Source organism: Chinchilla lanigera, unplaced genomic scaffold (genome assembly GCF_000276665.1).
Source record: "Chinchilla lanigera isolate Chin_1 unplaced genomic scaffold, ChiLan1.0 scaffold00173, whole genome shotgun sequence".
NCBI lineage: Eukaryota > Metazoa > Chordata > Mammalia > Rodentia > Chinchillidae > Chinchilla > Chinchilla lanigera.
The window spans coordinates 277963-303174 of NW_004955574.1; the positions used below are offsets into that span (position 1 = coordinate 277963).

The 25212-nt window shown below is 51.2% G+C and overlaps 2 protein-coding genes across 6 annotated transcripts in view; one reads left to right on the forward strand and one right to left on the reverse strand.

The window, feature by feature from the left end:
• The window catches only part of Sympk (symplekin), a 28305-nt gene extending 13651 nt beyond the window's left edge, over nucleotides 1-14654 (reverse strand). Inside the window, exons 1-12 of one of the 4 annotated variants that reach the window (XM_005413816.1) lie at nucleotides 14470-14559; nucleotides 10804-10889; nucleotides 9686-9809; nucleotides 9478-9543; nucleotides 8422-8475; nucleotides 8256-8329; nucleotides 7783-7909; nucleotides 6819-7068; nucleotides 5018-5188; nucleotides 3564-3803; nucleotides 1590-1744; nucleotides 983-1133 (exon numbers count right to left, since the gene is read on the reverse strand). In XM_005413816.1, the coding sequence (XP_005413873.1) occupies nucleotides 983-1133; nucleotides 1590-1744; nucleotides 3564-3803; nucleotides 5018-5188; nucleotides 6819-7068; nucleotides 7783-7909; nucleotides 8256-8329; nucleotides 8422-8475; nucleotides 9478-9543; nucleotides 9686-9790 (1393 nt within the window). In that variant the 5' untranslated portion in view covers nucleotides 9791-9809; nucleotides 10804-10889; nucleotides 14470-14559. Of the gene's footprint in view, nucleotides 1-982; nucleotides 1134-1589; nucleotides 1745-3563; nucleotides 3804-4187; nucleotides 4341-5017; nucleotides 5189-6818; nucleotides 7069-7782; nucleotides 7910-8255; nucleotides 8330-8421; nucleotides 8476-9477; nucleotides 9544-9685; nucleotides 9810-10803; nucleotides 10954-14469 lie in introns of those variants that run through there. The other 3 variants (XM_013509527.1, XM_005413815.2, XM_013509528.1) reach the window with 3 other exon arrangements.
• A 727-nt stretch (nucleotides 14655-15381) lies between these two features.
• Nucleotides 15382-23993, forward strand: Foxa3 (forkhead box A3). Of its 2 annotated transcripts, none has more exons than XM_005413818.2 (2): nucleotides 15382-15585; nucleotides 22304-23993. In XM_005413818.2, exons 1-2 carry the CDS (start codon nucleotides 15517-15519, stop codon nucleotides 23288-23290), a joined length of 1056 nt encoding a protein of 351 aa, XP_005413875.1. In that variant the 5' UTR covers nucleotides 15382-15516; the 3' UTR covers nucleotides 23291-23993. The 2 variants fall into 2 exon arrangements, with proteins under 2 accessions (XP_005413875.1, XP_005413876.1); XM_005413819.2 differs by lacking the exon at nucleotides 15382-15585 and adding an exon at nucleotides 21884-22068.
• The last annotated feature ends 1219 nt before the right edge of the window (nucleotides 23994-25212 follow it).

Consider the following 25212-nt stretch of genomic DNA (forward strand, 5'->3'; position numbering starts at 1 on the left):
CCCGGGAACCACTGAGGACCCAGCCTGGCACACAGAAATGCCCTTGAACGTGCTCAGCACCACCCTGGAGCAGGTGCTCTCTTTACCCGTTTCCCAATGTAACAGCTGAGATTCAAACCAGAAATGCCATTCGTTGCTGGGGGCAGCATCAAATGGTGCAGCTACTTTGGAAACCTGACAGTTTTACCGCACTGATCACACCCACCCTGTGACCCCACAGCTCTGCCTGAACACGCCCAGCACAGAAGGCACACGCGCCCCAACAGACTGTGACAACATTTACCGCAGCTCTGTCCACAAAGGCAAGAACCTGAAGCAGCCACAGGCTCATCACCAGGATGGTGGACAACATGGCGATACGTTTATATAAAGGAAGACGACTGAGCAATAAAAAATAAGCTGCTAGTTCACACGGATCAAGCTCAAAAACTCACGGTGAGCAGAAGAGGCCAACCTCTGTGATCCCACTTACATGAAGTTCAAGAAAAGGCAAAAGTACTCTTTGGAGGCCGGCCTCAAGCCAGCTGGTTATCCCCGGAGGTGAGGCGCCCTGAGTGATGGCTGGGATAGATCAAGGGACCTTTCTAGAGTGGTGGAAATGTCTCAGTCTGGGTGGTGATTACACTGGTACTTCTACTTTATGAGAATTCACTCAGGTATACAACTGAGAGTTGTGGATTTCACTGTGCATATACTTGAAAAGTACTGTTGAGATAGGACAAACGGAAGCTTCAGTGAAGTAACCTGATGGAAGTCACTCAGCAATTAAGTGAAGGAAGCAGCCTGGTTCAATCTAGAACCCAAACCCAGGTCTGTCATATTTCCAGGCCCAGGCCCTGAAAACACTGAGCACTCATCCCACCTGTGGGGCCTGTGGCTCTGTACATGCCTGACAGCACGCGACCTTCCTCCACACCCCCGTGAGGAGGTGCTCAGCCACTAAGGAGAACCCAGCGCTTGAGCCCAGCTCCAGGCATCTTACCTGGACCCAGTCCTGCTGCCGTCATCTGTGTGGCCATCAGCCGAGCCAGATGCTTGATCTGGGCCTCGGTGCCTGCTGACTCCACGGGGGTATAGATGGCTTGGAAAGAGGCAGGCATGGTCTCGGGCAGGTACACCATGCTGATGAGGACCTGTGGGATACCCAGGGCAGGAGCATCTCTCGGTCATGAGCTTCAGAATTCCCAGTCCCATGCCCAGGCCAGTGCAGGGGAAATAGCAGTGAGTGAGACCAACTGGGGCTGCCCTCATGGAGTTCAGCATCCCAGGAGCCAGAGAAAGCCAATCCTGCCCCAAAGCAATTCAGTTATAGCCCCCAGCCTCGCCAGTGAGGAGACCCTCCCTTTACAGGGGGAGGAAAGTGAGGAGCGTGATCAGGTTTGGATGGGGACTAAGAACACCCAAAGAGGGACCACTGGGTGGTGATCACAGGTGACCTCCTGAGAGAGCGAGGGTGAAAAGAGCCCACTGAGGGAAGCTCGTCCTTCTGGATCACCCCTCCTGGGACGGACATGCAGCTAGTGTGCAGGAAGCAGGGGAAGGAGGAGCCCTGTCTCCTGCCATGGGTGGCGCATCCCCAGCCAGCTCACCAGGTTGGCCACATTGTCGGGCGTCAGCAGAGGCTGCAGGAACTCAGCTGTGATGTCTGTGTCCGACTGGCCTGAGATCTGGGCTGAGGCCTTCGAGGTCCCTGAGGGGCCAGGCTCTAAGTCCTTGTCCTCATCGTCTTCCCCGAGGTTGGGCTCTGGGACAGGAGAAGAGAACAAGGCAAAGGCTCTAATGAGCGCAGGAGGCCCTTCTTCCAGGGAGCCAGGGGTCCCCTGGCTCCACCAGCCTGGTGAACAGGAGTAGCCCAGGGGACGAGGCTCCAGGCTGCGGTCCCACCTCGTGGACTGCAGCCCAGTTGGCCTCGAAGCATCACACTGACTTTGGGCAACAACCTCCCTTTTTGGGCCTCAATTCTCATTTGGGATATGAATAAGCCAAACCCCAGAGCTGAACCCACTAAGCCCTAAGAAGACAATATCATTACTATTACTGTTACCGCTACACTGTGACTGACCTCTGTACTTTTGTTATTACCATCACTGTTACTCTGTGGTGCCAGGCATGAAACCCAGGGCCTCACGTGCGCCATACACGCTTTCCATCAACGAGCTACAGCCCCAGCCCAAGACTATATTAGTACAAAAAGGCAACTCATAATTTCCGAGCTCTATGTGTACAACCCTCTGCCTATGAAATAGTGCTTAATGTTACTAGGAGTCGGGGAAATGCAGAAAACAGAAAACCACCCACGCTTAATAAGACAATATGCTTTTGCTTACATGAGCGACAAAAGTTAAAAGGTTAATTACAGTCGTTAGGAGGGGTGTAGAGTGTGGAAAAATAAACATACCACTTTCTAGAAGGACAATTTGACAGCAAATCACAATTTAAAAAGTGCACATCTCTTTGAGACAGCAATTCTACCTCTAGGTACCGCCCCTAAGAACATGCCCACTATGAAAGGTCTGTGCTTTGCATGTTTTTTAGAGATAGGATCTTGGTATGTAGCCCAGCTGGCCTTGATCTCACAGTGATCCTCCTGCCTCAGCCTCCCTAGTCCTGGGATTATAGGTGTGTACTACTGCGCCCAATGAATTCCTTTTTTTTCATATGAAACCAAGTCCTTTGTAAATAAACATAAGTGGTATTTTTAAAATTTTTGATGTTGAGAAAGCTGCCATAATTGACACCATTAATAAAAACCAGAAGTCAGGTATAGCAGCACACATCTGTGATCCCAGGCCTTTGGGAGGCTGAGGCAGAAAGATTTCAAGTTTGAGTCCCACTGCAGCAACTTAATAGAACTCTATTTCAAAAACCAAAAACCAAACACCAAAACCAAAACCAAACACCAAGGTCAGGGATGTAGCTCAGTACAATGCCTTGGATACAATTCCCAGTGCCACCAACAGTACAAAGGAGGGGCTGGGAATTTAGCTCAGGGGCACAGCGCCTGCCTGGCGCCTGCCTGGCAAGGGCTAGGTCATGAGTTCTATTCCTGGAACCAGGAAAAAAACAAAAAACAAACAAACAAAAAACAGAACAAAGGAGAGCTCTACACACATAAAGAACTTCCGATAGAAAACATAAGAGCTGGGCATGGTGGCACACGCCTATAATCCCAGCACTCAGGAGGCTAAGGCAGGAGAATCATGCAAGTTCGAAACCAGCCTCCGCTACAAAGTGAGCTCAAGGCCAGCCTGAACTGCATAGCGAGACCCTGTCTCAAAAAGATGAAAAAAAAAAAAAAAAAAAAGAGGAAACGTCCATGGTTAAGCAGTGGTTACATTTGGGGAGAGGGATAAGATCAAGACTACTTTCATTTTATTTATTTCTGTAAAATGAATATTGTATGCCATAATAATTATCGATAGTACATATCACGTCATCATATTATACAATACAATGTATTAGACTGATGCAAATGACGCACATAGTTCAGCGGGACGACACACTTCCAACAGGTTCAGTCCCCGCCCACCGGCCGCCAGGCCCGCCCTCGGGTCTCTGCTCACCTAGCTTCATCTTCTTCAGTGTGGAGTCCGAGTCGTCCCGCGGCCTCTTGCGGGCATCCTTCCCGCTGGGCATGTTGCGGGCGATCTCAGCCTGAGGCGTGCCCAGGTCCACGAGCAGCGTGGTGATCTGGGCCTGGAACTCCAAGGAGGCTGGGTGCTTGAGCACACTCAACAGGTGCAACTTGAGGTTCTTGCGCACACTGCTCACCTGAGATTTGGCCAGCGTTGGGGGCAGGTTGGCTGTGAGGAAAGAGGCAGGAGCTCTGTGCTGGGGACAGATCTCAGGGTCCTGCTAGACCCAAACCCCAACCTCAGACTCAGGCCGAGGTCCTGCACGCTCATCTTAGGGAAGTTGCTGTGGCCTCAGAGCTAGCGTGCCGCTTTCCCCCTTACAAGTTGGTGCACAGAACCCTTGAGAGGCCTCCATCAGTCCCTTAAACAGAAAAAGTCAGCCTCTGTGTTATTAAGTCTGACATCCCTCTATCTCTGCTCTGGACTCCAATGCTTCTTGTAAGGAGGGATATAAGCGCCACCTTCACCTCCACCAACTCCCTACCAAACAGCTGTCACAGCTCTTGTTGGTCTCCCTGCCACCAGAATGACACTACAGTGTCAGATGGTCACCTTGATGAGCTAGACTTCTCTGCTCTGGAACCAAAGAGGATGCCTGTGATTTAGTCTGCCCGGTGTGCGCTGTTTGCTCTTCAGCCAGTAACACTCCCATTCCCCTTTGGGGGAACCACCCTGTTTCCATTCTCCATCCAAGTGTGAATGGAGCCAGTAAGAACACAGCGTTCATTTGGCCGTTGTGATTGGCTCAGAGATAGGCTCATAATCTCCACTGACCAATCAGAAACAATGAGCATTAGCTTTCAGTGGAATGATGGGGAAAGGGACACTCTTTCTCCTGGGGTTGCTAAGTGGGTGGAATGGAAATCTAGAGCTATGGGTGGCCATCTTTGCTACCCCAAGCAAAGAGCTGGATAACAAGGCAAAAAGCCAACACTAAGAAGCGAAGAGCCACACAACAGACCAATCCACAACCTGCATACATCTTACACCTCCACCCGACTTTCTAGTTTTCACCCATTCACAAAAGTAGAGAAAATATTGAGTCTCTATGTACTCATTAACAAACATTTTGCAGATTTTGGAACTTCTAGCCTCCCTTTTTGGTGGGGGCTGGAGGAGAAAGTGGGATATTAGAAAAGTATTTCACAAATATCACATCATTTCACTCGCATACATTTTAGTGTCAAAGGCAGTCTAGAACAGGCTTCTGGCACACAGCGGTTTCCATTTACTACAGGCTGGATCGTGTGATACTCAGGGTGCACCACCCAGCTCACCGTTTCTCTAGAAAGAGGCAGATGGGCTGGGGCTGTAGCTCAGTGGTAGAGCACTTGCCTAACACAAACAAAGGTGCAGACTGGCTGGTGGAAGGCCCGACCTACCATGCAGTGTTTCATAGGCCTGGATCACCTCTGACATGAACATGGGTCTCTGGCGGGCGATATTGGCGAGGGAGCCCAGTGCTGTGGTCAGATTAATGGAAGAGATGGCGGGGTGCACCATGAACTTGAGCAGCTGCTCCAAGGCTGCCTTGCCTTCTTCCCACAGCACATCTGATGAGGAAGAACAGAGCCAGTCAGCGTCGAACCTCTCCCAGACCTCGGGAGAGGGAGACACAGAGCCAGTGGCAGAGCCAGAGACAGACAGAAAGTGGCTTCTGGGGCCTAAAGGAAGGGGGACTCTGGTACTCACATGTCTGCAAATGGCTAGAAAAATGCAAAAATATTAGCATTTGATGAGTCCCATGAGTATTAATGAGTATAAAAACTAAGTTATGAGGATGTTCAAAGCATGGGCTTGAAAAGCAAGAGTAAAAGTAACTTCAAATATCCTACTGTAAAAAGCTAAGTTGACCCCAGTTAGTTTTATGCATATACACACATATGTACTGATACATATATGCACACAAAGACAAAGAGCTTGAAGTTCCTTATACAGTGTCCTCAACTCTATCCTTAAGAGTAACACTTAAACCTCTGGTGGTAAACACACTGAATTCCATGTTATTTGAGAAAGTGAATAAAATGCAATCTAAAGCCAGGTGTAGTGATGCATGCCTATAATCCTAGCCCTCAGGAAGCTGAGGCAGGAGGGCTGCCACAAGTGAGAAGGCCACACAGTGAGATGGGCTACATAGCGAGTTCACTGTGGGACACGGAGCGGGTTCACGACATGACACGCACAGCTTTCCTCCACCTAGGCCCTCCCGTCATGCTGTTTGGTATTGAAGCCTGCGGGATGTGAACCGGAACTTCTTCAACATGATTCAAAATGAGCCGCTCCTTCTTTAAGTTGCAGGTGTTCGTTATTTTGATCCAGCAATGAGGAACGTGACTCAGGCGATGCACAACTTAGCAATGAGGAAACAGGCTTAGGGAAAGACTAACCCTAAAGCTCAATGGCAGAGCTGAAATCTGAACACAGACCACTACACTCTAATGTCTCTCAGCTAAAAATAGCACTGCATCACTTCATAAACAAAAGAGGGAACAAATGCAGACGCTATGTTTACATAAACATCTGCGTGTTCACAGGAACAGTATGGAAGGAAACATAATTCCCTTAACAGTATTTACCTCTGGAAGGCAAGACTGGAGAAGAGGGATCATTCCTGTGTACCTTTCCATACTGCCTGACAAATATGCAGTGTATATGAACTACTTTAATAATCTGAAATTGAGAAAAGCATAAAACTAACTGGCAATCTGGCACAGCAGTGTATACCTATCATCTCAGCACTCTGTGAGGCTGAAGCAGGAGGATCTCAAGTTTTGAACCCAGCCTGGGCAACTTAGCAAGACCATGTCTTCAGAACATAAAAAACCTCAGTGGGATGGCCCTGGTTCAATCCCTAGTCCAGCAAAAAAACTATAAAACAAACAAAAAACCCTACTAGCTGGAATCTATTCCCTCACACTCTCATGGCACCTCACTGTGGTCCATGGAAGGAGACCACTATCATCTCCACTGTACAAAAAAGAGAAATCAAGTCCATAAAGAAGCAACTTACTCAAGCTCATAATATGGAAGTGGTGAAGCTGGGATGGAGCCTAGCTTCAGGCTCTTAACTACTGCACTCCAGGAACTAAAAGCCAAGCAAGGCAAGGGAGGGGAGAGAGGGAGGGAGGAGAGGAAGTGCCAGTCAAGTCAAGCAGCACCAGCACGATGCCAGGCGGCACTCACTGTACTGGATATAGGGGTGGTCACGAGGGATGCGGTCCAGGCTGATGTCATGTTCCTGGCGTCGGGGAACTTCTGAGTCGGCCATGCGCGGTGACAGGGTGACAATGAGGCCCTCCACAAACTTGATGGCATGGGTGCGGATGCCATCATTGTCAGAGTCCAACAGCAGGATGATGTCCCCAGCCATGGCAGACACCATGTCCCAGCAGGCCTCTTGGAGATCGCTGATGACCCGTGATTTCACCATCCACTGCCATGGGGCCAGGGAGGAAGGAAACAGACAAACGTGGAGACAACACACGAATCTCCAATGCCCTCCACTACCACCTGGAGACCCTACATTCATTCAGTTAACAGTTCCTGAGTTTCCATCTCCCCGCCTCAGAGCCGGGTCATGATGGGGTAGAACAGCGGTGGTGGAGACAAGTCTGGACCTATGCTGATGGGGTTCACAGGCGGTGAAAACCTAGCAGTCTCAAACCTTAAGGAACACAACAGAATAACACTGACTCACAAGGGATGCAGACCAAACAGCTTCATTGGGCTCGTCAATGCCAAAGAACGTTACACTATAGCAGTTCCTCTTCATACCATGGTCCACAACCAACATTACATAATTCTCTCATTGGACTCTATCTCCCTCACTGGACTATGGGCACCATGAAAGTAGGACCCCAGGTGTGTTGGTCACTTCTGGGTCCCTCGCATCACCTAATGGGCTGCGCACAAAGGAGGTACGTGAAGAGCGCGTGTTAAATGAATAAATGAAGAGACCAATGGAAGAAAGGACTTGTTCATGGTGAGTCCCTGACCCCGTGAATGCCAGATCCCTTGTCTGTTCCCACAGACCAGGAGTACATCTTGCCCATGTACGGTGTCACCTGACTCTGGTTTGAACTCCAGCTGATGAGTCTGTAAATGCGACCTGCAGGTGGGATGCCTGGGGTATGAAGAAAGCACTCACCTGCAGGGCCACTTTGTAGAGCTGGGTCATGGTGAGGATGGCCTTCTTCACCACATTCACATTCTCGTCCCTCAGAAGCATGTTGAGGTTTGCAATCAGTTTCAGCAGTAACTCAATGTCTCGCTTGCTGGGGGTACAGGAAAAGGGACAAAGTCAAGTTGGTCATAGGGTAGGCAGTGGGAACCCGGGGTCCAGGTGCAAAGGGAATTCAGGGCCCATAACTCAGGGAAATGGAGGTGGCAATTGGGGACCACATATGTTCTGTTTGCTGGGACATCTGGAAGCTGAGAACGATGCCCAACACCTCTGGTCTGAGCTGCCCCTGAACTTTGGATCTTGTCTGGTCCTGCAACCCCCACTTAGAGCCCTGCTATTCGCATATGGGGGAGCAGAGCGACAACTGTAAATATGTGCAAGTAACCACATCTTCTTAAGTGTGTGTGGTACCGGGAATTGAACCCTGGGCCCCATACCAGGCCTCCTCGATGAAGCCAATGACAAATTTTCGTACTTCAATGGACTTGTCTGCTTGGAAAGCGATGATCTCCTGCCAACGTCAGAGAAAAGACGTGTCAGGCCACAGCTGGGTGCATCCCCAGCCCCTGTACCAGGCCCCTTTCTGTTCTATCCATCACTCACATCCAGGAAGTTGTCCAGTAGTGTGGGGTCTTTGTTGATGATCAGTTCCTGGACCTGGAAGGAGGTTGGGTTGGGGAAGAGGAACAGACATAAAACCAGGACCCACTCAATGCAGACAGGACAGCAGGGGGAAATGGCATGGGCCTAGGTTCCTCACTCTGCCACTCCTTCCTCTGCAGCTGAGCAAGCAGTTTCCCCTCTCCGAACCCCAGTTAGCCATACTGTAAAATAAGAACCTCAAATGCCAACCCACACGACTGCTGCGAGATCCTACCAGGGCAGTGCTGGTAGGCAGTGAGAGCGCGACACACTGGCACCATTCAGCGAACATCCAGTGCCAGTGAGAATCACTTCCTGAGGCCCTGACCTGGCAGGCTCTTTGGAATAAGCCCACCACACATCCTCCTGCCGGCACAGGACCTTGCTCCTTCTGCTCAAGGTACTGTGGCTTAACAGCCCTCACCACCATCGGCACTGGCTGTTTCAGACTCCCCAAGGTCACACGCTGAGCAAGCAGCAGAGCAGGGTTCTCACCCCGGCACCCTGACCTGTCTCCCACCTCCAGCTGCCTCCTGTTCTGAAGCAGGCCCTCCTTTGCCTCTGTGTGCTTTCACGCGTTCTGCTTGAGATGACCTCGCACTCTAGTGTGGCACCTCTCTCCTCACCCCCCAGAGCCTTGCTCAGAGGGTCCTCTCTTCCAGAAAGCCCCTGCTGACCGCCACCCCTAGGCCAGGTCAGGTGCCCGCTTGGAGTCCCATGGCCCTCAGGTCATCGCCATCTGGTGGCAGACATGGCTTCCCCAACGCACTGGACCCTGGTAGATAGGAAATGCAATGAAGAGCAAAGAAGTCCAGAATTCCAGCACCAGTCCAGTCAACGGCTAGCACAGCGACCTTGATCTAACGAGATAAGCCTGGGGTCCACTCTCTGGGGCCCAAGTTGGGGCAAAACCCCGCCCTAGAGTGCTGACGAGAGCTCGTCCAACCGCACAGATTGGGGCTCTGCCCCAGGAACACGCTGGCCGCTTGCATGGGTGCTCCCCCACACCTGGCCCACCTGTTTGAGCACTGTGATCTTTGAGTCGTTGGTGATCAGTGCCGCCTGGTTGAGGAGATCCACCACCTAGAAAGGGGGAACAGGCCTATGACACAGCCAGCCTTGTCAGCCCAGGCCAGCCCCAGCTCTGCCACCTGGGGTGCACCGTCCCGGGCAGGGACTATACAGCTCCCGGCTCCCGGACCCCGGCCCACCTCACCACACGTACCCTCTCTGAGGTGGTCATGCCATCGATGCCTGGTCCTTCCTCTTGTGTGAAAAACTGTGATGCCACACTCCGGCGAGTGACACTGTCGCCGCTGCCACTTGCCATGGTTGCCCTCAGGTGCTCCCTAGGGAAGAAGAGGCTGAATCAAGCTCTAGGCCCCGCTTTATCCTTAAATCTGCCTTGCTGCGCTGGGTCTCCTATCTCTCCATCTGGGCTCCACTCTGGCCTGGGCACCAGAGCAAACGTCCCAAAACAGCTCCAAGGAACAGCAGTCCCAGAGCCCCCCACACAGCAGGGACTCCCTGCACCAGAACAGCCCTGCTGAAATCCACTGCATTTCAGCCTTCTCTGGATCACCTTGGAGCTGTTCTGAAAAGGGAGGGAGGGGGGACACCTAGGTATCTATCACAAAGTCATCCTGGAAAAATTACAAAATGATTAATACAGAAAGATATCAATTACGGTATTAATCACCACAGCAAAATACTACAAGCAAACCAAGTGTTTTCAAATAGACTGGCTAAAAAAACCATAAACTGTAATACATCCACATATTAAAAGACTATGCAGCCTAAACAGGCATACTTCTGCCATTTACAAGGCCGAGGCAGGAGGATCACAAGTTCAAAGCCAGCCGGCACAGTTTAGCAAGTCCCTGTCTCAAAATTACATAAAAAGGACTAGAGATGTAGCTCAGTGGCAGTGTGCTTGTCTAGCATGAGACAAGTCCTGTGCTCAATCCCCAGTATGGGGGAGGGGCTGGGAGTGACGCCACATGCTTACAATTCCAGCACTGGGGCGGCTTAAGCAGGAGGACTGCTGTAAGTTCTAGGCCATCCTGGGCTACATAGTGAGTTTAAAGCCAGCCTGAACTTCAAAGCAAGACCGTGTCTCAAAACAAAACAAAACAAAACAAAACAAAACAAAACAAAACAAAATGAAGAAGTCTTTACACAGTAATAGAGAATGCATATCCAACATGAAAACCCATAAAGTGAAAGACAGTGTTTACTGTATGCTCCCTTTTTCCAAAAAAGGAAAAATACATATACTTTTTTTTAAAAAAAGCACATAAAATACAACTTAAGAGAAGAAAAGAAAGAACTGAATGGACAAACCAGAAAGCAGAAGAGGAAGGTAATGCAGTGAAAGCAATCTGGTGGCGCTCAGTGTAGTGTCCTCACGGAGAGGTGGCCACGGCGGCCTGCGGCAACACAGAACAGCAATTCCATCCATTTCTGTCCCTTTGTGTGTGCACACAGAGCCACCTGAGATGAGAAACAACTTCTCTGGGTCTCAGTTCTCTCTTTGGTAAAACTTGGACAGTGACAGGATTATAATGAAGATTAAATGAGTTAGTACACACCATAAACATTAGGTGACAGCTATTATTATTGATGTTAGTAAACAACTATCATGGTTACGAACCTGGAAAATATCTGGACATTACATAAATTGCCAGCGATAATGATTAACAATTAGAAGGTGAAAACGACTTTGTAAAAGAAACATTTTGCACACAGTAGCTGTTCCTAGTAAGTGTATGCAGAAGGAATAACTATGTAGCTGCTCCCTGCCTGCTTTCAGGCCGCCTGTCACCTCCACATCTTGCTCAGAGAGGCCTAAGAGGTCTCATAGGACCTGGCTTCTTCTGCTTTGGTCTCTATCTCCCGCTTGGCTCACTCTGCTGCAGCCACTCTGGCCTCCTCGCTGCCCAGTGAACAGGCCTAGCACAGCCCTCCCTCAAAGCCTGTGTCTCTCCGTTCTGCATGGAATCTTCCAACCCCTAGACAGCAGCACCAACCCCTTCGTCCTCATCCCCCTCTAATGTCTGCAGTGAGGCCTTCTGTGACCACCTTATTTCAGCTCCTTCCTCTCTACCTGTGTTGCTTTAGTTTGCTCTGTGTCATCCCCAACACTACATATCCATAAGCTGCATGAGAATGGAGATTTTTTTAGTGTATTTGTTTACTTTCTCTATCTCAGTAACGGGCTGGGGATGTAGCTCAGTGGCACAAGCGCCTGCCTAGCAAGTGCAAGGTCCTGAGTTCAATTCCCAGTACAGAAAAAAAAAATCTATCTCCGCACCTTCTAGGTGCTCAATAACATTGTCAACACTCCCACCAGTGATGCTCCCCAATCACTGGGCTCAGGATCTGCTCTTTGCCTCTGTAATTCGTGGGAAAACAACAGCTAATATTTACTATTCATTTACTATTGTGCCGAGCACAACTCTAATACAACTGTTAGCTCATTAAACTTCATAACACCAGCTCTTCAAGTATTTATCTATGCATGCTGGGGATTGAAAGGTACTGATTTTCATTTTACAGATGAGGAAACTGGAGGCCAGGGAGGTCAGTCAGGGCACACAACTCATAAGAGGTAGGCACAACAGTGTCTGAAAGGAACTTTCTCCAGGCCAGGTTTGTTCCTAAAAATCAAAGGGTAAGCTAGGCATGGTGGTACATGCTTATAATCCCAGCACTCGGGAGGCTGAGGTAGGAGGATTGTTGCGAGTTTGAGGCCAGCCTGGGCTACAAAGTGAGTTCAAGGCCTGAACTGCATAATGAGACCCTGTCTCAAAAGACCAAAAAATAATCAAAGGGTATAGACACCTGCCAAAGCGGGTCAAAACAGTGAACCTTTCTACCTCTTTTCTTGGAGACAGGGTCTTGCTATGTGGTTCAGGCTGGCCTTGAACTCACTATGTAGTTCAGACTGCCCTCAAACTCATGGTGATCCTCCTGCCTCAGCCTCCTGAGTGCTGGGGTTACAGGTGTGTCCCTCCATGCCCAGCCTCCACTCTTTTCATGACAACACATCAAGACCCACTAAATATTTTACTGTTTCCTTTGTCTTTTTGTTGTACCTTTTAGTTGCTTTCTTACTGCTTTGAAACTCATTAAAATCTGTACTCAACTAATTTTGATGGAAAAAGTCTGTCCTGGCACCCAATGCACAATCTATAACCTAATGCAGATTGCCTCATGACTTGCTATACTTTCTAGCCAAAACAATTTTGTTGGTACTCCTCATTTTTGGTACTTATCCTGAGTCCTGGAACCAACCAAAAAGTACTACTTTCTTTTTATTATTTTTGCAGTACTAAGGAATGAATCCAGGATCTCTGCACTGACTTATGTCCCAGCCTCTGTTTATTTTTAATTTGTTAAATTACCTAGGCTTGGGCTAGGGAAATAGCACAGTGACACAGCGCCTGCCTGGCAAGTGCAAAGTCCTGAGTTCGATTCCCAGTACCAAAAAAATAAAAATAAAAATTGCCTAGGCCGGGCTTAAACTTGGGATTTTCTTGCCTCGGCTTCCCACACTGTTAGGATTACAGTAGGCACCACCAAGCACTGCTTTGTTTTTTTTAAAAGCAAATATCCGAAGGAATTGGCTCACAACTTTCCTCAGATACCAAAATCCATGGAGGCTCACATTCCTTATACAAAATGGCAGTTTCCATAAAGCCTAGGCACATTCTCCTGCATACTTTCCATCACCATATTATGTATAATACCTAATGTAATATAAGTGTTATGTACATAAATGTTATACTGTATTGGGTAAGAAATAAGTTTTTAAAAGTCTGTACACGTTCAGTATGACACATTTTTCCTGAATATGCTCAATCCAAGGTTGGTTGAATCCACAGGTGTAGAGCCCAGGATACAAAAGGCTGACTATGTACCATAAAACTATTTATTTATAACTATAGTTATACTATCTACCATATAACTACTGGAAACACTACTTTCCACTTATTTTCACTTAATGTATGTTGGAGCCCATTCTATCAATATGTGGAGATTTTCTTCACTTCTTTTTCTCCTTCATTTTTTTTTTTTCATACTGGGACTCAAACTCAGGACCTCGCGCTTGGCAGGCAGGCTCTGTGCCGCTGAGCATATCCCCAGTCCCTTCATTTCTTTTTACAGTTGCAAAACATTTCATCATGAGGATGTATCAGTTTTTTCAGCCAATCATCCCACTGAGGAACATCTCAGAATGTTAGTAGTCTTTTTTGCTATTATAATGTCATGGTTCCTCTCCCTCTCCGTGGACTCTTCACAGAGTAGATCGCCCCACTCCCACCTGAGAGTAATGACTTTTCTCCTGTGACTCCCAAATAGTGGCTCTAGTAGTAATTTTCATTCATTCAACGACCATTAGGTGGGCATCTCCCGGGTGACGGTCAGCCCTCCGTAGGACCAGCCTCGGCCTCACGGAACCCATGGCCATGGTCATAATCAAACAGCACACACAAGCCTAATCATAAGTTCGACCACACACGACACGAAGGAAAGGAACAGGGACCTATGAGTGCATTTAACAGGCTAACTTCGGGATGGAGGGCGGGAAAGGAGGGCTTCACAGAGGAAGTGACGTCGGCGCGGAGCCCCAAAGAATGAATGAGCTAGCAAGCCAGAGGGGTAAGAGGATGTTGTGGGCAGAGGGGATAGCTGGGCAAAGCGGGAAGGCGCATGGCCGGTCTGAGGAACCGAGGGGCCAGTGTGGCTGGGCTAGGGACAAGCAGAGACACGGAGTGGAAGCCGGCGAGGTCTCCCAGGCGAACGCGCCTGTGGGGGCCACGGGGGAACTTTGCCGCGAGGGCACTGGGGAGCCAACGGAGGGTGCTGAGCAGGGGAAGAAAGCGGGGCCCCGAACACTGCGGTTTTCCTCTCAGGCTGCCGTCCTACCACCCGCACCACTGCTTCTTCAGGGCCCTCGTTCTCTCGTCCCCTAGTCCCGGGGCCCTCACGCCGCCTGCCTCCTACCGCGGCTCCAGCCTCCGTGCCCCTCGCGCCCCCTCAGAAGCGCCTCTTCGTAGACGCCGCCGTCGCCGCCATCTTCCGCCCAACGCCGTGACTCTGCGCACACTCTGCACACACAGAGCCGCTGGGAAATGGAGTCCAGTCCTTGGCCCGCCCCCGCCCCTAACTCTCGCCTCGCGGGCCACCTTCCGCTCCCCGCCTGCCTCCGCCCCAGCGGCCTCCATTTTCCGGCCAAAAAGGCGCTATGCCTTTTGGGAAATGTAGTCTCTGGCGGAAGCGCAGGACGGAAGCTGAAACAGAGCCATCTGGGAAATGTAGTTCACAGAGGTCTGGAGTCCCTGGACGGCCTGCTAGTGTTAGAGTGGAGTCCCGAGGGCGAAGCTCCTGAGTTTGGGAGGTGGTCTGATACCCTTGTGGGGTCTAAGCGGGGGTCCGATTCTTTCCACCTCTGTTCCTGACCCTATACACAGTCTGAAGCATTTGCAGCCGTCGGAAGTTTCAGTCTTTCGGTCTGTCCAATGGAAATGTAATTTTGACCATCCCTGACGGGTCCTTTCATTGGCATATCGGTAACTCTGGAGTCTGTAGCGCTCCTAGTGCCCTCTCCTCCACAGCGGACCAGCTTTTCGCGCTCTGGGATAGACATGATGAAGCCCCCTGGGGTAGAAGGTCCCCCGAGTTGTGCCCTTGAGCTCTTTAGTAGCAGCAGTGTCTCCCACCTGTAGCTTTTCCTGCATCCCTCGCCAGCTCCCGGGTCCTGGGGCTGCGGCTCCCGGCGCCTGAGGTCTGTCTCCTGGCAATCCCGCAGGGGGCGCCCCAGTCCGGGCTCACCGCCCTCGGGGAGGTGGGAGGGGAGCCCGGGGCGGGCGAAGGCGGGGGTGTCCCGGCTATAAAGCGTGGCCGCCTCCCTCGGCGCCCGGGACAGCGGGACCCCGGGCGGTCGGACGGGCGGGCGCCGGTCGCAACTGAGGCGGTGCCCGCCGAGAAATCCGGACCCTCCGTGTTCCCCCGGGGCCGAAGCCGGGGCGGGTGGGGGCTCAGGCCCGGGGGATGCTGGGCTCGGTGAAGATGGAGGCCCATGACCTGGCCGAGTGGAGCTACTACCCGGAGACTGGCGAGGTGTGTCCTCCGGGATGGCGGAGCGGGAAGCGGGGGGCAGGTATCGGGACGTGAGCTTTCATGGGGCCCAGGGACCGCAGTATGCGCTCAGATGGTGACGAGGGCATCTAACTGGGGCACCCAGGAGCCCGGGACACGGAGACCAGGTGTGGGAGTGAGGGACAGGAGACGAGGCTTCGGAGCGCGGTTTGGGCACGCTAGTGGGGGCGATGGCTAAGGAGGGTAGAAAACTTAAGCAAGGGTCAAGTCACACCTTAAACGTGAAAGCTGGCTGCTGGGGCTCGGAAATCCTTGGTATTAAAATGAATAAGCCAAAGGTAGGAATCGGAGAGCTCCAGGAGAGGGAACAGAGCTGGAGGATTTCAGGAAATGGGCTTCAAAAGGATGGAGAAAGCTAGAAACTTAAGAGGTGGAGAAGAAGGAGGAGGAGGTCACCATTATGGGAAGTCTGAGGCGGACGTCAGGGTCAGAATACAGAGTTCATTTAAACACGGGGCTGGGGGGGTGGAAACGAGAATTGGGGTTCAGGAATAAGGATCAGCTGTCGATCTAAGATTGGATCAGAAATAGGGGCTGGTGGAGCTCAGGGGTAAGAGATAGAGGTTCTCAGAGGTGAAGCTTCTTTTGGGAGATCTGAAGTAACAGGTGGCCTAGACAGACAGGCATCCAGATGGCTTCAGCTTTGGAAAAAGTAAGATGTAAGAAACTAAGAGATGTGGCCATCAGCTTTTGCAATAGTCAGTCTTCGTCTCCCCTGACTCCATCCCTACCCATCACTCTCAGCAAAACTCCCCAAGTCAGAGGCTGGAGGATTTCAGACTGGGTACCTCCTCTCTCCCCCGACCCCATCCAGCACCGTCCAGCCATTGCTAAACTCCTCATGCAGTCCTACCTCAGACAAGCCTTCCCAGAGATAGCAGGGGCACATCCTAATGCCCTCGCCCTAGCAGACAGAAAGTCCTTCCCCAAAGCTAACTCCAGTTCCTCTCGGTGCAAGAACTCCTCTTCGCTCATTTGCTCAGGAATCAATGTTGTGAGGGTGGGGAGGTGGACATGGCGGGGTCTGGACTCTTGGATTCCTAACCTGGAAGGAGAACTTGTGCTTGAGGCGGGGGCGCAGGGCTGGCATGGCTGGGCTTTCTGAGGAGTCAAGATCTGGTGGTTGCCTAGGGCTTGAGGCTGTCGGGTGAGACTCCTGGATCTCCAGGCTTTTGGGCTTGGCCAGGTGCCCAGGAGGGGCCAGTCCTGGGTCTGGGGAGGTGTGAGGTGCACGTTGGGCCAGGTAGAGCCAACTGGGGAAGGGATTGGGTTCTTGGAGAGGTGGAGGTGGGGTGGCTGGAGGTTCAGTGGTAGGTTGGGGGGTGGAGGCTCCCAGGTACTGCAGAGATCAGAGTCTGAGCACAGGATTTAAGTGGATCAACTACAACTGCAACTCCGCTTCCAGGGCGCACCTTAGGAAGTAAGCTGAGTGGGTGCAGGCAGAAGTCAGTGTTTGGGGGACAGGCTTCGTGGGTCACAGTTTGTGTAGAAACTGTGGCTGGAGCTGAGAGGCAGCCCTGGGGAGGGGAGATGTTTTGGAAGAGCCAACGTATGGACTGCTGGGTAGGGTTTGGGGGCCACTGGCAGGGTCTCCTGCCTTCCTGTCAGATAGACCCGCCTCTTGCTCTCTGTCAGAACAATGGAGAGAGAAATAGCTGCCCTCAACCAAGACCCAGAACTGACAGAGTCCCTAAACCATTTCACACCTCAGCACCCTCCTGCTGGGGTGATGCTGATACCTTTCTGTTGCAAAGTTATCACCCTGGGGTGTCCCCTCAGGTCCCAGATCCTTACAGGTCACTGGTCCATCTGTTTCCTCGTTTTATTTATTTATTTATTTACTTACTTACTTATTTATTTTTTGTCTTTTTGAGACAGGGTCTCATTATGCAGTTCAGGCTGGCCTGGAGCTCACTTTGTAGCCCAGGCTGGTCTCCCATTTTATTTATTAAAAAAAAAATTATTTTTTTAAATTTTTAGAGACAGTCTCACTATGTAGTTTGGGCTGGGTTTCAATTCATTATGTAGCCCAGGCTGGCCCTGAACTCTTTGTGATCCTCCTGCCTCAGCCTCCTAAGTGCTGGCTCTGCTCCCCCATTTTAAAGTGGGAAATCTGAAGACTCCCAGAGTGTGTGTGTGTCGGGGGGGTCCTAAACTGTGTCTGGGACTGGAAACCAGGCTTCTGGCTTCCCATTGCCTCCCTCTGCTCCCCGACACGCCCTTCTTCCTTCTTTGGAAACAATAAGGAAATGAAAGGGGAGAAAAATCCAACCTCCTGGGTGGGGGTGCAGATCCTCTGAGGGCTTTCCCCCAGTCTCAACCCCGCCCTGTTGGGGGAGATCCGGTTCAGACCCGGACACTAGGGGTTCATCCCAGCCACGGGGCGTGGGAAAGCCTAGGGTGGATTAGAGCAGCTGGAGGGTTTGAGGTCAGACCTCAAAGAGAACTTCCCGGTGGGTGGGGAGCCAGAAAAGGAGGTTCCCTGGGGCCTCAGAGAGCCCTACTGGGTTAGAGAAGTGGGGTAGGGTACTGGGGGATTTAGTACTCTCTGGAAACACCTCAGTCTGTCACCTCCCCTCTCTTTCCTTATTCTGGGGAGGGGCAGCCGCACCCAACTAGGGGTGAGAGCCGGGGGTGCAGGAGTGTGGGGCTTCTGACGAGACGCAGTGCCGAGGAAGGGAGAGAGACAGGCAGAGAGATGTGCTGCTGCTGGACAAAGAGGGCATGGGGTGGGGATGGAGAGCGTGCAAAGGGGACAGGTAGATGGTAGGGTGGCAGGGCTGGGGCCGGTGAGAGGAACAGGGAAGGGGGGAGGAGCAGAGGGTTGGAGAGTGCACTGAGGGAGAGAGAAAGTCGCGGGGTGTGGAAGGGAGACAGAGGCACTGAAGGAGGGGCAGATGCACACAGAGACAGAAATGGCCAACCCAGAGTCCCAGGAGGCCAGACCGCGGGCACTACTGGAGCGAGGGACAGGGCGCCACAGGCTTTCTCGCCTGGCACTCGGACCTGGCCTTGGTTGCCACCTGTCTCTGACTCCCTCAGCGGCCCCCTTGAGTCCCTCTTCTGTCTGGACTTTGGGACCTGCAGATGCTTCCAGTGGCAGGGAACCAGATGGCGTCCACCAGTCCACAGCCAAGGTGGCTCCTGCTGGCGCTCCAGCACCCCGGGGCCAGGAGATTGACCCAGCTGGGGAGGGGGCAGGGCAGATGGGGGCAGATGGAGGGAAGATAGCGGGTGAGCTGCAAATGCTTTTCTGTTTTCCTTGCTTATCTGGTTCGGTGTCTTCCTGGTACACTGTCCCCTCCTGAGGCTTGTTTTGTGGCACCTGGGATTATTAAACCCAGGGCCTTCCCACTGAGCTGCATCCCCAGGCCTTTTTTATGTTTCTGAATTTTGAAATTGGGTCTTGTTAAGTCACTTAATTATCCAGACCGAACTCCAACTGGTGATCCTCCTGCTTCAGCTTTCTAGAGTGCTGGGGTGACTGGCATGTGACACCACACTGGACCCATGAGGACATTTCTATCTGCCTTGGTCACTGCTTTTATAGCATGATCCAGGATACAGGTCTGGATTGAGCCCATGTGGATTCAGAATCCCAGTTTTGGTGCCTTTTCCTTCCTGTGTGACTCCTGACAACTTTGTGGGCCTCAACTCACTCAGCTGTAAAATGGGCATGCTATTAATGCCTCCCCCAGCCTTTACCCACCACCACCACTATGGTTGTAAGGATTAAAGGAAGTTTTTATTTTGAGGGGTACTGGGAATTGAACTCCGGACCTAGCACTTGTCAGGCAGGCACTGCACCTCAGAGCTATGTCCCTGGCACTGGGTTAAAGGAAATTTAATCCACTAATCCTTCTTGGAAACTACTGGGGGCAGTGCCTGGTACAGAGTAGGGAGACCTATACATATGGGTTAAATGGATGAAAGAATATATACAAGGCAAGAACCCTACCACTAAGCCATATCCCCAGCCCTTTGAAAGAATATACAGAGGGTGATTTCGAGAAGGAAAACAATGCCTACCATGTTTTATTGAGGTACAATGCATGCTTTCCCCCATTTGAACATTTCTGAAAATGGAACGTGTTTTACAATCAATGATTTCTGGAGATTTAAACTAAATGGGTGTTTTTTCATTTATATTGCTATTTAAAAGTGTTAGAGCTGGACGTGGAGGTGCATGCCTGTAATCCCAGCACTCGGGAGGCTGAAGCAAGAGGATTGTTACGAGTTTGAGACCAGCCTGGCTACAAAGTGAGCTTGAGGCCAACCTGAACTACATAGCGAGACCCTGTCTCAAAAAGACAGACAAAAAAAAAAAAAAAAAGTGTTATAGCTTATAATGAATCTCAGACTTGATCATATATAAAAATCAGTAAGTGATATATTTTAGGTTGAAATGTGATTTCTAATCATATTTCTTTATTGTTTTTCTAGTTTGCTGCCAAAGTGAGCACTGTTGTTTTTTTGATACAGGGTCTTGATATGTAGCCCAGATTGGATTCAGACTTGAGATCCTTCTGAGTGCCGGGATTGTAGGTATTCACCACCATGTTGGCCAGATAAAAATTTTGACCTATAAAAACAATAATTTAGGGCTGGAGATATAGCTCAGCGGCAGAGTGCCTGCCTGGCAAGCGCAAGGTCGTGAGTTCAATTCCCGGTACCAAAAAACAAAACAAAACAATAATTTTTTGCCAGGCATGCTGGCACACACCTCCACACTCAGGAGGCTGAGGCAGGAAAATTACCATGAGTTCAAGGCCAGCCTGAACCACATAGAGAAACCCTTTCCCTACTCCACTCCCAAAATCTAATAAAGAGTAAAATAAAATTAAACCCATAATTTTTTTTTTTTTTTGTGGTAGTGGGGATCGAACTCACGACCTTGTGCTTGCCAGGCAGGCACTTGTGCCACAGAGCTATATCCCTAGCCCCTAAACCAATAATTTTTAAACGGGGTGCAGTGGCACGTATTTGTAGTCCCATCTATGTGGGTGGTTAAGGCAGGAGAAGCACTTAAATCCTGGAGTTCAAAGATCAACCTGGGCAATGTTTGGAGTCCTCATTTCAAAAAAAAAAAAAAAGAAAAAAACAAAGAACCTATTAGGTTTATAATCTAAAAGAGTGATAAAGAGCTACATTATTAGAGATTATTAGAGATTGGCTAGATTATTAGATATTTATTTTAACTACTTATTAAAATTGAACTGTAGTTTATTAGGAAATCAATTTTGTAGTTGACAGCCAATTTTGATAAATTTCTCAAATTTTTTAAATCAAAAATTGATTTTTCAAATACAAACTGATTTCTCAAGTTTTTCAGTCTCAGGACCCCTTTAACTCTTAAAGATCCCAAATAGTTTCTGCTAATGTGGGTTATATCTACTGGTACATACCATATTCAAAATTGAGCCAGGCATGGTGGCGCATGCCTGTAATCCCAGCACTCAGGAGGCTGAGGCAGGAGGACTGCAAGTTTATACCCAGCCTGGACAACTTAGTGAGTTAGCAAGGCCTTGTCTCAAAGTAAAAGATAAAAAAGGAATGGGGATGTGGATGTTGCTTACTGCAAAGATCCTGGGTTCGATCTGCAGTATTATTTTTAAAGGCTATTATTTATATTATAGATACATGTGCTTTTATTAAAATAATTATGTTTCAGAGTTGGGTAGGGTGTCCCGTGCCTGTAATCCCAGCACTTAGGAGGATGAGGCAGGAGGACTGCCATGAGTTCGAGACCAGCCTGCGCTACATAGTGAGCTCAAGGCCAACCGGGACTACAGAGCGACACCATGTCTCAAACAACAACAAAGATAACTATGCGGGGATATAGTTCAGTGGCACAAGTGCCTGCTTGGCAAGTGCAACATCCTGAGTTCGATTCCTGGTCTGCCGCCCCCGCCAAAAAAAGTTGAATGAGAAGAGAGGTACCATATTTTTGCAAATAAGTTTGTCTCAGTAGAAGACAGCTGGAGTGTCAGTTGCTTCTGCCTTCTCCGTGTCTCAATATCACATGTCCTGAAACCTCTGGAAAACTGCACTGAATGCTCATGAAAAAGGGAGTGAGAAAGGCCAATAATGTCTTTTTTTGTGTGTCTTTTTGAGACAGAGTCTCACTATGCAGTTCAGGCTGGCCTTGAGCTCACTTTGTAGCCCAGGCTGGTCTCGAACTTGCACGATCCTCCTGCCTCAGCCCCCTGAGTGCTGGGATTACAGGTGTGCACCACCAGGCCTGGAGCCAATGATGTCTTGGTGTGATTTGGAAAATCTTTTTGACCTCAGGGACTCCCCAGGGTGTCCTGGACCATATTTTGAGAACCACTTCAAGTGTGACCTCTTGTGTATGGGAGCGTGGTGGTAGGAGGATGGGGATGTACAGAGTGGATATACGAGGAAGAGGAAGAGACTTCAAGAGACAGCTGTCTCCAGAGAGAGGTAATGATAGTAGGGACTTATAGTCTTGCTAAGATAGTAAGTTGCCCAGGCTAGACCTGAACTTGCGATCCTCCCGCCTCTGCCTTCCAGAGTGCTGGGGTTACAGGTGTGCACCACTGTGCCTGACTGGGAGGCAAAACAGACAGGTGCAGAGTCTCACAGAGGGTCCTGTGAGCTCCTCCTGACCAGGGGAATGGGCATGCACTGACCTTTCCCCGTCTTTCTCTCCCTGCAGGTCTACTCTCCCGTGACCCCAGTGCCCACCATGGCGCCTCTCAACTCCTACATGACCCTAAACCCTCTAAGCTCTCCCTACTCCCCTGGGGGGCTCCCAGCCTCCCCGCTGCCCTCAGGACCCCTGGCACCACCCACCCCCTCGGCGCCCCTGGGGCCCCCCTTCCCGGGCCTGGGTGCCAGCAGTGGCGGAGGTAGCAGCTCCGGGTATGGGGGTCCAGGGCCCGGGCTGGTGCACGGGAAGGAGATGCCCAAGGGCTACCGGCGACCTCTGGCCCATGCCAAGCCGCCCTACTCCTACATCTCGCTCATCACCATGGCCATCCAGCAGGCACCTGGCAAGATGCTCACGCTGAGCGAGATCTACCAGTGGATCATGGACCTCTTCCCTTACTACCGGGAGAACCAGCAGCGCTGGCAGAACTCCATCCGCCACTCGCTGTCCTTCAACGACTGCTTTGTCAAGGTGGCGCGCTCCCCGGACAAGCCGGGCAAGGGCTCCTACTGGGCCCTGCACCCCAGCTCCGGGAACATGTTCGAGAATGGCTGCTACCTGCGACGACAGAAGCGCTTCAAGCTGGAGGAGAAGGTGAAGAAAGGGACCAGTGGGACGTCTGCCACCAGGGCCGGTACAGGGTCCGGCGCTTCGACCACCACCGCTGCTGCCGCTGTTACCTCCCCGCCGCAGCCCCCGCCCCCGCCCCCGGAGCCTGAGGCCCAGGGGGGCGGGGAGGACGTGGGGGCTCTGGACTGTGGCTCACCCACTTCCTCCACACCCTACTTCACTGGCCTGGAGCTCCCCGGGGAGCTGAAGCTCGACGCACCCTACAACTTCAACCATCCTTTCTCCATCAACAACCTGATGTCGGAACAGACGCCGGCGCCTCCCAAACTGGACGTGGGGTTTGGGGGCTACGGGGCTGAGAATGGGGAGTCTGGGGTCTACTACCAGGGCCTCTATTCCCGCTCCCTGCTTAACGCCTCCTAGCGGGGCGTGGACCGTGGTGGTGGGTAGCGCTGTGGCTCATACCTCGGGCTATTGGGGCCTGACCCTTCTGGCGCCACTCTGCTTGTCCCATGGGTTAACATCTGGTTTGTGTATTACTTGCTATGATGACCCACGGGTACCGGGACAACCACCACGGACAACGTTGGTGGCCCCGTGGGGTGCCTCCAAGACTGCCACGTTGACTGATGTTATCGGTTGAACCCTTGGGTGCTTCAGTGGCCGCCATCTGGGATGACACCGTGGTTGGCCTTTTGGGTGTGATGATGATACCATTTCAGTGACGTCTGTGACCCACTGGGGGCTGGGATCACTTATGTTTCGGTGGATTTGGCACAGCAGGTACCAAGTTGGCCACTGTCCTGCATGACATCTTTTCTGGCCCACTGGGTGCTCAGAGGGCCACGGTATGGGCCATGGGACATGAGTGCGCCATTGACCATTATGGTACCGTCACGGCCACCATGGCCCCGTGTTGGCCGTTACCACTGTGTCTTTGGCGTGGCCTGGGAGAGGGGTGGAGATGAGAAGATTCCTTCGTTTTCTCGGATGCCCATCCCCCAGCGGTGTCTAAGAGAAACCAGAAAGGCCAGGGTGTGGGGAATTTCTACTGAAGTCAAGTTCTTGCCTGGGAAGTGGGATATTGGCTGTGTTTGACCATTAAAGGCACCGATTCCGCCTCTTACTGAATGTCTCTTTTCCTTGGCGGGCCCTGTGGGGCTTGAACACCTGACTTTCGGTTCCCCTGTCCCCTTTCCTTCCCGCCCCCAAGAACTGGCTGCCACTGGGGGAAGGGCTGGGGTAGGCATCGACCTGACCTTTGGCTCTTTGCTGTCCCTGACCCCAAGGACAGTTTGTTCATAGATAACAGCCCCCGCAGCCTTGGGGCCAGGGCAGCAGGGGGAGGTGGCTCGGCGGTGACCAAGGCCATCCCGCCACCCCCACTTCCCAGACACACGCTTCTAGCTCTGAGACTTTGGGATCCTAGGGGCTGCTCAATGTTTGGTTAGACCAGGAAGGGGAAAAAAGGATAAGTGAGGTGTTAAACTGGAGACGGCATGTGTGTGTCAGGTTTTGTGTGTGTGTTGGGTTTTGTGTGTGTGTGTGTGTGTGCGCGCGTGCTGTGGGTTAGGGACAATCACTGTGCTCGCTGGGGTACCCGTAGTCTACCTAAGGTCCTTTGTGCCCGTACTGGTCAGTTGGGTGGGTTAGTGTGTCTGTCTGGACTCTGGGTGTGGGCCTCCTATGGGCGACTCAGGCTTTGTGCGTGTGTTGTTGTTGTTGTTTTGTGTTTGTGATTCTCTTTGCACACCTGTCCTGTGTCTCACACTGTTACGTGTGGGTCTCTATGTTATGTTGTGTACTGCCTAGCGCTGCCTCAGGAGAGGGCGAGGACCCGTGTTGTCTGTCATTGTGTTCCCTGAAATATCCCCAGGAGTCAGCTTCTCCCCATGGTGCACAGGCACTCCTCTCACTGCAGTGTGTCTGTCGCTATTGGGTCCGTGTGTGAGCTTGTGTGGAGGGTCTGCTGGCCCGGGCACATGTCTGTCACTCTTGTGGCCACAGGAGTGGGGCAGGAGCCGATTCCTTCGGCCGTTGTGGGTCTCCGGGCTGTGGATCCAGGTGTCTGTCCCTCCTGCCTCTTCAGGGTGTGCTGCTCTCAGAAACACACTTGTGCGTGTCACACCTCTCCTTGTAGAGTGGAAATGGAGGCTCAGAATGGGAGGGAACTGGCCAAGGTTACCCAGTAGGGCAGAGAGAGGTAGGCAGGGTTGGCCTGATAGCATCTTTGCATTTGCCATTCGTGGTCCTTGGCTTTTTGGCCACTTGTTCATTCTTCACTCAGCCAATGGCTGAATCACTCAAAACCCAAAGATTGTCTTTTTTTTTTTTTTTTTTTTTTT

Excerpts from the sequence above, each read along its gene's own strand:
- Foxa3 (XM_005413818.2), top strand. The coding sequence starts at position 15,517 with ATGCTGGGCTCGGTGAAGATGGAGGCCCATGACCTGGCCGAGTGGAGC. Across the intron at positions 15,586-22,303 it reads ACTACCCGGAGACTGGCGAG|GTCTACTCTCCCGTGACCCC; the intron begins GTGTGTCCTCCG and ends CTCTCCCTGCAG.